This window comes from Thalassophryne amazonica, chromosome 16 (genome assembly GCF_902500255.1).
Source record: "Thalassophryne amazonica chromosome 16, fThaAma1.1, whole genome shotgun sequence".
NCBI lineage: Eukaryota > Metazoa > Chordata > Actinopteri > Batrachoidiformes > Batrachoididae > Thalassophryne > Thalassophryne amazonica.
In genome coordinates this window covers 5,312,947-5,324,663 of record NC_047118.1, presented here as the reverse complement: position 1 = coordinate 5,324,663, position 11,717 = coordinate 5,312,947, and the positions used below count along the sequence as shown (strand labels likewise).

The 11,717-nt window shown below is 41.9% G+C and overlaps 1 protein-coding gene across 2 annotated transcripts; it reads left to right on the top strand.

Moving 5' to 3' along the window:
• Window positions 1–184: 184 nt before the first annotated feature.
• On the top strand, window positions 185–7,881 carry asb16 (ankyrin repeat and SOCS box containing 16). 2 transcript variants are annotated; one of them, XM_034190272.1, is made up of 6 exons: window positions 185–576; window positions 660–927; window positions 2,643–3,051; window positions 7,272–7,355; window positions 7,473–7,583; window positions 7,674–7,881. In XM_034190272.1, the coding sequence occupies exons 1-6, from the start codon at window positions 240–242 to the stop codon at window positions 7,857–7,859; spliced, it is 1,395 nt and encodes a 464-aa protein (XP_034046163.1). In that variant the 5' UTR covers window positions 185–239; the 3' UTR covers window positions 7,860–7,881. The 2 variants fall into 2 exon arrangements, with proteins under 2 accessions (XP_034046163.1, XP_034046162.1); XM_034190271.1 differs by having other exon boundaries at window positions 7,470–7,583.
• The last annotated feature ends 3,836 nt before the right edge of the window (window positions 7,882–11,717 follow it).

The following is an 11,717-nucleotide window of genomic DNA, read 5'->3' as shown; positions in this document are numbered from 1 at the left end:
AAGAAAACAACCATGATTTAATTTTTGAATATTACATTCTTTATTTTTATTTTTAAATCACCTCTGTGTTCTTCCTGTAAAGGGTGAGTAGAAACTGTTCAAGGTAGGACGTCAGAAGCATGCCTCTGGTTCAACGACGAAGGTTAAGTTGGTTGAACTTCATGTGACTTCCTTTCACGTACAGTCTGTCACAGGTTCGTGTCCTAAAATCAGTTCTGGTGGGCTCACTTTCAGATGCCATGTCTAAGGACACATTTCCGTTTACTTCAACCTCACTCCGGGCGATGAGACTGGAGCAAGAGTTTCAGGAGTGGGAGGATTCACGGAGGGCGTTGGCTCACAGGCGAGCGATGAGTCGGGCCCCGTTGGCTCCGGCCCCTAGACCTCTGCCCAGGCAGCAGTGGATCCAAGAGGTCCGAGCCCCTCCATCCCCGGTTCGGTGCAGAGACACCGCCGTCCATAATACCTTCATGTTTGGGGACATGAAAGGAGTGTATGCAGTGCTGAAAGACCCAGCAATGGTCAACGCCGTGATGGAGACAGTGCACGAGGAGATCGCCTGGGCTCCAGAGATGGGTATTATGTTCCACATAGTGATAACATTGGTTTCAACATGATCTTCATTTTCCACCCTGACAGCACTTTTCTTCTTCTGCAAGGCATGTGGACTATGAGCTCCAAGGTCAGGCAAACATCTGCCTTGCGACTGGGTGCCAGCAGAGGGCACACTTCCTGTGTGGAGGAACTGCTGTTCCGTGGCGCTGAGGTGAACGCTGACCCTGGCGGCAGCACTGCCCTCCATGACGCCTGTGCAGGTGGCCATGCTCCCTGCGTCCAGCTGCTGCTTTCTCACGGAGCGGATCCTGACCTGCTTGCGGCAGATGGCAGTGCTCCTCTTCACCTCTGCACCTCAGCCCAGTCGTTCCAGTAAGTGATAAAACTGGTGTCTACATGGTAACAGGAAAACTTGGCCCTCTGAAGAACTCAGCCCAGTTTAGGGTCCGGGGTAGGGTTAGGGTTTGGGTCCGGGGTAGGGTTAGGGTTCTGGGTAGGGTTAGATTTCAGGGTAGGGGTAGGGTTGGGGTCTGGGGTAGGGTTAGGGTTCAGTGTAGGGTTAGGGTCCAGGGTAGGTTTAGGGGTCAGGTTGGGGTCCAGGGTAGGGTTAGGATTCGGGGTAGGGTTAGATTTCAGGGTAGGGTTAGGGTTAGGGTTGGGGTCCGTGTTAGGTTTGTGGTCCGGGGTAGGGTCTGGGGTAGGGTTAGCTCGGGGATGATTTTGCGTTGGGCTGACTTCTCTTCTGTCATCCACACAGTGGCTGGCATCAAGCACATCAAACTGCTATAAATCCAGGAAGAGCATGTTAATACTCACTGGATGGTTCCAATTACTCCCTAAATTCAGACCAAAAAGGTAAAAAACAACACTTTTGCAGTATTTATCCAAACTCTATGCAATTCTCACCTCTAGACCTTCAACAAACAAACGTCTGTCTGCTCTGCACGTAGAAGGTCTATCTGTACAGCAGGTAGCTCAGTGGATAGGGAGCTTGTCTGCCAATATGTACATCTGGGTTCGACTCCCACTCATGCTACCTGTCTGGATCCTGGGACAAGACACTTAATCTGTAATGTCTCAGTCCACCCAGCTGTAAATGTGTACCATATCTCAGAAGAAAAATCCAGGGGCTGTGTGTCCATGCAGAATTGGAGTTGTGTCATGAAGGGCATCCGGTGTAAAACTTGTGCCAAATAGCAATTTCAGTCTGTACATGACTCGGGCATCAACCCCAACAAGTCACTAGGACATGCATGAGTAGGGCAGGGCAATTGAATGTGAGACACACCCAAAGATGATTGATGTTTTGTAGATGCAAATATGCAGACCGAGTGATGGAAAGACGGGGTGCCACTTAACATATATAAACTGTTAAAGTTAATTTGTAGAGAAAAAAATTAGATAGATAGGTAGATACTTTATTGATCCCAGAGGGAAATTCAATTAAAGTTTTTCCTTTCACTGATGGGGGGTCAGACTTTCTTAGCTATAAGAAGAGACTCAAAAGAAAAAAGGTTGAGAACAACTGTTATAGAATGCATAGGGAAAAAAGTTTTTTGAAATCTAATATAGTTCTATACTGCCCTCTAATACAAATCCACCAAAATCTATAATAATATTAATGTTATTAATAATAATAAATCAGCAGTTTAGTATTAAGTTATTGCACTTGTTCAGAAGGATGACGGAATCACACCAGAAGTAAGACAGCAATGTATAATATTAGTTAGAAGAATGTCGGCCGGCTTTTACCAGATGAGCAGCAACATTTGGGATTTTAAAACTAAAAATGAACCAGATCTGGGGTTACTGCACAGTGGGACCAAATCAGCTGCTGATGGATATTTTCAAATGTTTCTTTAAAACGGTCATGAAACTATAACATTAAGACAAACACCTCTTGTGCATTCACTCAAATAACTTCAACAAACACAATTTTCAGTTTAAAACTTATTTTTAAAGAAATAAAGTGAATAATGGAATCTGTCATTTTCCAAAAGAATTCATGTCCTTTTTTTCCAGCATAGGTAACACAGATGATGTCAGAGTTGTGGATGATCACATCGAATCTTGTGTTTTTATTGCAGCTGTGCAGAGCTGCTGTTAGATGCCGGGGCAGAGGTCAACATCAGGATGAGGGAGTCCAGGCTCACGCCTCTGCATGTCGCAGCTCGTCGAGGCCTGGAGGAACACGTGGGGCTCTTTCTCCGTCACAGGGCAGATGTGCTCGCCACAAATCTGGAGGGAGAAACACCGTTAAACGCTTCGTGCTCTGGAGCTGAGAAGTTGTCCGAGGCCAGCCGCTACCTCAGCGTGATTCAAATGCTGCTCAAAGCTGGAGCCGACCCCCGAACTGCAGGCAAGAAGATGCACACGCCGCTGCACAATGCCTGCTCAAACTGCAGCCCATCTATCGTCGACTTCCTCTTGCAGCACGGAGCCGAGGCGGATGTTGTTAACTGCGCAGGCTACACGCCGATGGATTGTCTAGTGCAGGTAAAAGGTGACTGTTACTTTCTAAGGAGTCCTGTGAAAAAGAAGTGTGGTGCCCAAAAACTCCTTAAACAGAAACAGTGGAATAAAAATAGTATCATAGGCAGCTCTAGAGTGGAGATGATTAGGTTGTGTGCCCCCTCCAAAGCCTGTTCCATGGAATCCAATAAAGATGTGTTCTACAGTATACAAATAAGGAATGTTTATGAGTTCAGTCAATCAATCAATCAATTTTATTTATATAGCGCCAAATCACAACAAACAGTTGCCCCAAGGCGCTTTATATTGTAAGGCAAGGCCATACAATAATTACGGAAAAACCCCAACGGTCAAAACGACCCCCTGTGAGCAAGCACTTGGCGACAGTGGGAAGGAAAAACTCCCTTTTAACAGGAAGAAACTTCCAGTAGAACCAGGCTCAGGGAGGGGCAGTCTTCTGCTGGGACTGGTTGGGGCTGAGGGAGAGAACCAGGAAAAAGACATGCTGTGGAGGGGAGCAGAGATCAATCACTAATGATTAAATGCAGAGTGGTGCATACAGAGCAAAAAGAGAAAGAAACACTCAGTGCATCATGGGAACCCCCCAGCAGTCTAAGTCTATAGCAGCATAACTAAGGGATGGTTCAGGGTCACCTGATCCAGCCCTAACTATAAGCTTTAGCAAAAAGGAAAGTTTTAAGCCTAATCTTAAAAGTAGAGAGGGTGTCTGTCTCCCTGATCTGAATTGGGAGCTGGTTCCACAGGAGAAGAGCCTGAAAGCTGAAGGCTCTGCCTCCCATTCTACTCTTACAAACCCTAGGAACTACAAGTAAGCCTGCAGTCTGAGAGCAAAGTGCTCTATTGGGGTGATATGGTACTATGAGGTCCCTAAGATAAGATGGGACCTGATTATTCAAAACCTTATAAGTAAGAAGAAGAATTTTAAATTCTATTCTAGAATTAACAGGAAGCCAATGAAGAGAGGCCAATATGGGTGAGATATGCTCTCTTCTTCTAGTCCCTGTCAGTACTCTAGCTGCAGCATTTTGAATTAACTGAAGGCTTTTCAGGGAACTTTTAGGACAACCTGATAATAATGAATTACAATAGTCCAGCCTAGAGGAAATAAATGCATGAATTAGTTTTTCAGCATCACTCTGAGACAAGAATGACATATCCTGATCAAAAAGGACTCCAAGATTTCTCACAGTATTACTAGAGGTCAGGGTAATGCCATCCAGAGTAAGGATCTGGTTAGACACCATGTTTCTAAGATTTGTGGGGCCAAGTACAATAACTTCAGTTTTATCTGAGTTTAAAAGCAGGAAATTAGAGGTCATCCATGTCTTTATGTCTGTAAGACAATCCTGCAGTTTAGCTAATTGGTGTGTGTCCTCTGGCTTCATGGATAGATAAAGCTGGGTATCATCTGCGTAACAATGAAAATTTAAGCAATGCCGTCTAATAATACTGCCTAAGGGAAACATGTATAAAGTGAATAAAATTGGTCCTAGCACAGAACCTTGTGGAACTCCATAATTAACCTTAGTCTGTGAAGAAGATTCCCCATTTACATGAACAAATTGTAATCTATTAGATAAATATGATTCAAACCACCGCAGCGGAGTGCCTTTAATACCTATGGCATGCTCTAATCTCTGTAATAAAATTTTATGGTCAACAGTATCAAAAGCAGCACTGAGGTCTAACAGAACAAGCACAGAAATGAGTCCACTGACTGAGGCCATAAGAAGATCATTTGTAACCTTCACTAATGCTGTTTCTGTACTATGATGAATTCTAAAACCTGACTGAAACTCTTCAAATAGACCATTCCTCTGCAGATGATCAGTTAGCTGTTTTATAACTACCCTTTCAAGAATTTTTGAGAGAAAAGGTTGGAGATTGGCCTATAATTAGCTAAGATAGCTGGGTCAAGTGATGGCTTTTTAAGTAATGGTTTAATTACTGCCACCTTAAAAGCTTGTGGTACATAGCCAACTAATAAAGATAGATTGATCATATTTAAGATCGAAGCATTAATTAATGGTAGGGCTTCCTTGAGCAGCCTGGTAGGAATGGGGTCTAATAGACATGTTGATGGTTTGGAGGAAGTAACTAATGAAAATAACTCAGAACAATCGGAGAGAAAGAGTCTAACCAAATACCGGCATCACTGAAAGCAGCCAAAGATAACGATAAGTCTTTGGGATGGTTATGAGTAATTTTTTCTCTAATAGTTAAAATTTTATTAGCAAAGAAAGTCATGAAGTCATTACTAGTTAAAGTTAAAGGAATACTCGGCTCAATAGAGCTCTGACTCTTTGTCAGCCTGGCTACAGTGCTGAAAAGAAACCTGGGGTTGTTCTTATTTTCTTCAATTAGTGATGAGTAGTAAGATGTCCTAGCTTTACGGAGGGCTTTTTTATAGAGCAACAGACTCTTTTTCCAGGCTAAGTGAAGATCTTCTAAATTAGTGAGACGCCATTTCCTCTCCAACTTACGGGTTATCTGCTTTAAGCTGCGAGTTTGTGAGTTATACCACGGAGTCAGGCACTTCTGATTTAAGGCTCTCTTTTTCAGAGGAGCTACAGCATCCAAAGTTGTCTTCAATGAGGATGTAAAACTATTGACGAGATACTCTATCTCACTTACAGAGTTTAGGTAGCTACTCTGCACTGTGTTGATATATGGCATTAGAGAACATAAAGAAGGAATCATATCCTTAAACCTAGTTACAGCGCTTTCTGAAAGACTTCTAGTGTAATGAAAGTTATTCCCCACTGCTGGGTAGTCCATCAGAATAAATGTAAATGTAATTAAGAAGTGATCAGACAGAAGGGAGTTTTCAGGGAATACTGTTAAGTCTTCAATTTCCATACCATAAGTCAGAACAAGATCTAAGATATGATTAAAGTGGTGGGTGGACTCATTTACATTTTGAGCAAAGCCAATTGAGTCTAATAATAGATTAAATGCAGTGTTGAGGCTGTCATTCTCAGCATCTGTGTGGATGTTAAAATCGCTCACTATAATTATCTTATCTGAGCCAAGCACTAAGTCAGACAAAAGGTCTGAAAATTCACAGAGAAACTCACAGTAACGACCAGGTGGACGATAGATAATAACAAATAAAACTGGTTTTTGGGACTTCCAATTTGGATGGACAAGACTAAGAGTCAAGCTTTCAAATGAATTAAAGCTCTGTCTGGGTTTTGATTAATTAATAAGCTGGAATGGAAGATTGCTGCTAATCCTCCGCCTCGGCCCGTGCTACGAGTGTTCTGGCAGTTAGTGTGACTCGGGGGTGTTGACTCATTTAAACTAACATATTCATCCTGCTGTAACCAGGTTTCTGTAAGGCAGAATAAATCAATATGTTGATCAATTATTATATCATTTACTAACAGGGACTTAGAAGAGAGAGATCTAATGTTTAATAGACCACATTTAACTGTTTTAGTCTGTGGTGCAGTTGAAGGTGCTATATTATTTTTTCTTTTTGAATTTTTATGCTTAAATAGATTTTTACTGGTTACTGGTGGTCTGGGAGCAGGCACCATCTCTACGGGGATGGGGTAATGAGGGGATGGCAGGGGGAGAGAAGCTGCAGAGAGGTGTGTAAGACTACAACTCTGCTTCCTGGTCCCAACCCTGGATAGTCACGGACCGAGAAGACGATCAAACTTGACTATCTAGAGGAAGTAAAAGTCGTAACAAGGTTTCCGTAGGTGAACCTGCGGAAGGATCATTGGTACGAATGGTACGAATGGTAATGGTACGAATACTTCATGAGGTGAAAGCTGGAACATGCCATTCAACGAGGCATCACCTCATTGAATGGTATGCTCCAGCTTTCACCGAATTAAATATTTGTTCCATTGAAAGACTGTAAAAACATTCATTATTTGTTTTATATAACGGCTAAAATAGATCCTTGTCATTTGATATTTTATTAATTTATAAACAACAGAAAAAGGACTTACATTTTGGTGTTCCACTGCTGCTACATACAGCACAAAGTAAAGTACAAATTGTGACGTGAAGTCCGGTGATGCAGTGAACAGACTTCGGACGTCCATAAAAAAAACTGTGTAGTTCCTCCGTCCAGCCAAAAATCACATCAGCTTTTCATCTGAACAGCTCTTCATCCAAACCACCTCAACTGGCTACTTTGAATGTAAAGAAGCTGCATTTTTCAGAAAACAACAGTACTCATTGTTTTTCTTGCTGTTCATTTAAAGGGGATTGAAGATTACCAAAACCAGCACCCTGAAGCAATCGCACGGTCACTGCTGAACCACGGGGCTAAACCTGTTTCACCAAAGGTTAGGCAAAATATCCCAACTTATTACCACCATTTGACCAAATTTAAACTTGAAAATTTCCTGTAAACCATCAAATAAACTGAACAGTTTTAAAATTGCTTTTCTTTTTCCCAGCAGATGCTGAAGTATTGTGTCCAGTCTCCTGCGACTATGGAGCTGATGCTGAATTCATACCCAACAATCCCTGCCTGTGATTGGATGGAATCCCTTTCCACTGAAACATATGAGGTGAGGTCGTGGCCGTGCTTACTTGGCATCTTTCATTGACGTTGAGAGTCCAGTGTTTTAGTGTTGCCAATTTTTAACTCCCTCCTTTAGGAAATGCAAATTTTCTTGGACTTGGTGTGTCAGCTGAGAGGTCAGCCTCGATCTCTACAGCATCTCTGTCGCTGTGCTCTACGTTGCCATTTAGGAGCCCTGTATTACGCAACAGTCAGTCAAGTGGACATTCCAATCTCTGTGAAGGATTATCTGCTGCTACACAATGACGGGATTGTCCAGTGAACAATCATGGTACTTCATTCAACGCAACCTGTAATTTATGATAGTTACCAGTTTTATAAAACTGTTTTTTTGGGTGTTTTTTTTTTTTTTGCCAACTTGGAATAATTACGGTGTGAGTTTGCTTCCTGGGAAAATGAACTGAAATAAAATTAAGACTTTCAAAACTTTTCTTATGTTGGATATTTGAAGTGCTCAAAGGAACATTTTGATAGTTTTTAGAGTTGAGCATCCCTGTGTGGAATGCAGAAAAATCCAAAATAATGTTCTTCTCAAAGTCACCTGTTTCCTTGGGGAATATACCATCAATTAAAACTGCTCCAGGTAATATTCTCAAGGTAGTCATCAGTTACAAGTACTTGGGATTAACTATTGACACAGAGCGTTCTTTTAAAGTTCATCTTAAACACCTGATCTCCAAATTAAGGGTGAAGCTGGGCTTCCTTTATAGAAATAAGTCATGTTTTTCCTTAAGTGCTCGGAAATGTCTGATAACTGTGAGTTGTATGCCAATGCTGGCATGCCCTCTTTGACTGTGAGGCGATATACATATTAGATGACTCTGGTTTAGAAGACTCTTATTGGACTGGTTCCGACCTATTTACCCAGTTTACTTTGGAGATCTGAAAGCCGTTATGCTTTCGTGTACCTCATGTCCGCACTGAAGCAGTAAAGAAAGCTTTTAGTTTTTCTGCTCCCTCTGATTGGAATGTCCAGTCTGAGTTGATTCCTTTGAATACCTTCCACTCTATTTTAAGAGATTGCAAATGGAATTCTTTTGCACAGTGCCCGTGTTAATTTGTTTTATCCTATACATCGTTATAATTTACAATGACCAAGATGATTGGATTTTAACTTTCTCCAGATGTTAACCTGTCTACGATTGCATGTACTGCTGCCTTTCTTGGTCAGGTCACCTTAGTAAAAGAGGTTTCGATCTCATTGGGCTTTTATCTGGTTAAATAAATGTTATAAATCAGTTTTTTTCCAAGGTGGGGTTCACCCTGGACAGGATGCCAGTCTGTCACAAGACCACATATAGACAAACAAACACAATCACACCTGCACGCACACCTATATACAATTTAAAGTTCCAATCCACCTAACCTGCATGTCTTTGGATGTGGGAGGAAACTGGAGCACCCGGAGGAAACCCATGCAAACACGGGGAGAGCACGCAAACTCCACACAGAAAGACCACAGGTGGGACTCAAACTCATGACCTCCTCGCTGTGAGGCAACAGTGCTAACCACTAATCCACTGTGCTGCTCTATCTTATTTCAATTCATTTAAATTCAACATATTTACATATATTGCGCCAAATCACAACAAAACTGCTTCAAGGGACTTCACACGAGGGAAGGCCTAACCTTACCAACCCCCCAGATGATGCCAGATACGTACCAATGACAAATGACTGTGGAGCAAAAAAGATCTCCTTCATGGGGTGAGTATGGTTTAAAGCAGGAGTGGGCAATCATGTGCCACGAAGGGCCGAGACACTGCAGATTTTCCTTACAACCAATCACCTCAGCAGGTGATTTCATTAATGATCACTTGTCTCAGCAGGTGATTTCATTGACGATCAGGTGTTTATGTACAGGGGAGAAGCTCATCAGCAATCCACCTGCTGAGGTGATTGGTTGCAAGGAAAACCTGCACTGTCTCGGCCCTCGCTGCCCACCCCTGGTTTAAAGCCTGCTTTTGTGTCACATCTTGAGATGCTTTACGTAAATGGACTGCATTTATATAGCGCTTTTCCATCTGCATCAGATGCTCAAAGCGCTTTACAATAATGCCTCACATTCACCCCAATGTGAGGGTGCTGCCAAACAAGGCACCCACTAAGACACTAAGAGCAACTAGGGGATTAAGGACCTTGCCCAAGGGCCCTTAGTGATTTTCCAGTCAAGCTGGGATTTGAACCAAGGATCCTCTGGTCACAAGCCCAATGCTTAACCACTAGACCATCACCTCCCCTGAGGTGATGGTTCAAAATACATGTAGTAATTGAACTGAAACTCCATATGGGAGGTGCAGTACCTCAGCAGTTAGCACTGTTATCTCATAGCAAGAAGGTCCTGGGTTCACTTCCTACCTGGCCTTTCTGGGTGGAGTTTGCATGTTGTTCCCATGTTTGTGTGGGTTCCCTCTGGGGGCTCCGGCTTCCTTCCACTTCCAAAGACTGGACACTTTCAATAGACTGTAGGTGTGAACGTGTTTGTCTGATTGTGGTCCGGTGACAGACTGGCGTCCTGTCCAGGTTGGACCCTGCCTCAGGCCCTATGACTGCTGGGATCAACACCAGCCGTCCTGTGACATTTCATTGGAGTAAGCAGATATAGAAAATGGGTGGATGGATAAAACTGGAAGGTGGCAGCATTGTGATGTTGGCTAAAAAAAAATATATATATATATATATATATATATATATATATATATATATATATATATGAAAAAGATGTTTGAAGGAGATCACTGAAATAAAATTCTGTAGTTTTGTCAGTTAAACGACATGTTTGTTTTAAGGTGAGTCTGAGGACAGTCTGGACATGACAGGACAGGATGTCAAAGTGTCAGTGTAAAACTTTTCTATACTCCATTAATCCCAACATTTAATGAAAGTCATCACATGGCTGATGTCACACTGCACTCTGCACAGTGTGACATCAGTTTATATTCTGAATTATGAATCATCAGTGATACATGCAGTCAGCTTCCAGGGGCCACAATTGTTGAATGAGGTGTTGGTTTTTGTTACGATATATAACTTGACATTGTGACTTCTTTGTCACGTCATCATGAAGATACTTACAACAAGAGATTATCAATATTTTACTGATCATTGTGAGCTTTGAATCAAATCTGCAGCCTGGCCGAGGAGATCTTCTGGTGAACATATTTTTGAGGTGATGTGTTGCTTGAACTTGACGATGTTCCAAAAGTTAATCATCTGGACACACAAACCCTCAAAGTTTGGTGAAAATTGAGCCAACTCTTTTGTTCTTTTATTGTAGATATTTTGTTCTCACACAAACACAAGAGTGACGACAACACCTGGGATTTGGTGAAATGACCTTTTTTTTTTGGGGGGGGGGGGGGGGGGGTTGATGTTTTTGTGGTTAAATTTAATTGAAAATGTAAAAGTGGGCAAACATTTGTTTTCATGCGTTTGATGTTTCTAAGGTTGACAAAAAAACAGCACATTCATTTGTCAAAAACCGACAGAATAAATACATCAGGAATCATCAGTGTTTCATAAATCATGATGTAATTTAATGTTTTTTTGACTGATATGATGGCATAAGGTTTGATTTTCAGTAATTACTCTGGACCAGCTGTCAGTGGAGAGGAGAAGGACCTGCAGATGAGACTCCTTACAGACAAAGCAGGAAAAACCTACTCATACTTTGATTCAAAGTGGTTTAAGGAAGTGTATTACCATCCATCTTGATTCTGTTTACTGCTTTTTTAAAAGCAGACTGCAGCCCTTCTATGAACATACACAACCTTCCACACAAAATTTGGGTGTGTTTCATAAAGACGACGGGCTGCTGCACTTGCTTTGCTTGCCAGCCAAATTATTAAGAACTGTATTATAAATGCCCGTGTACAACTATAATATTCAATTCCAATCATATGTACATTACACATTACAGTGACAGTGTTCAGATGACGAAGGTCTCATCTGCGAAATTTTGATGCAGGTCTTCCTCCACCACCCTTCACCATTAAAAAAAAAAAAAATTCTGAGAATGAAATGTTTCCGACTTTGTGTCCGGTGCTAATAAGAAAGCTTAAAGATTGCATTGGAAAGGGGCCCCAAAATATCTCTTGGACTGGAAACCACTACCAATCAC

Coding starts and splice junctions, on each gene's coding strand:
- asb16 (XM_034190271.1), top strand. CDS start 240: ATGTCTAAGGACACATTTCCGTTTACTTCAACCTCACTCCGGGCGATG. Junction 3,052..7,271: donor CGATGGATTGTCTAGTGCAG/GTAAAAGGTGAC, acceptor GTTCATTTAAAG/GGGATTGAAGATTACCAAAA. Junction 7,356..7,469: donor CTAAACCTGTTTCACCAAAG/GTTAGGCAAAAT, acceptor TCTTTTTCCCAG/CAGATGCTGAAGTATTGTGT.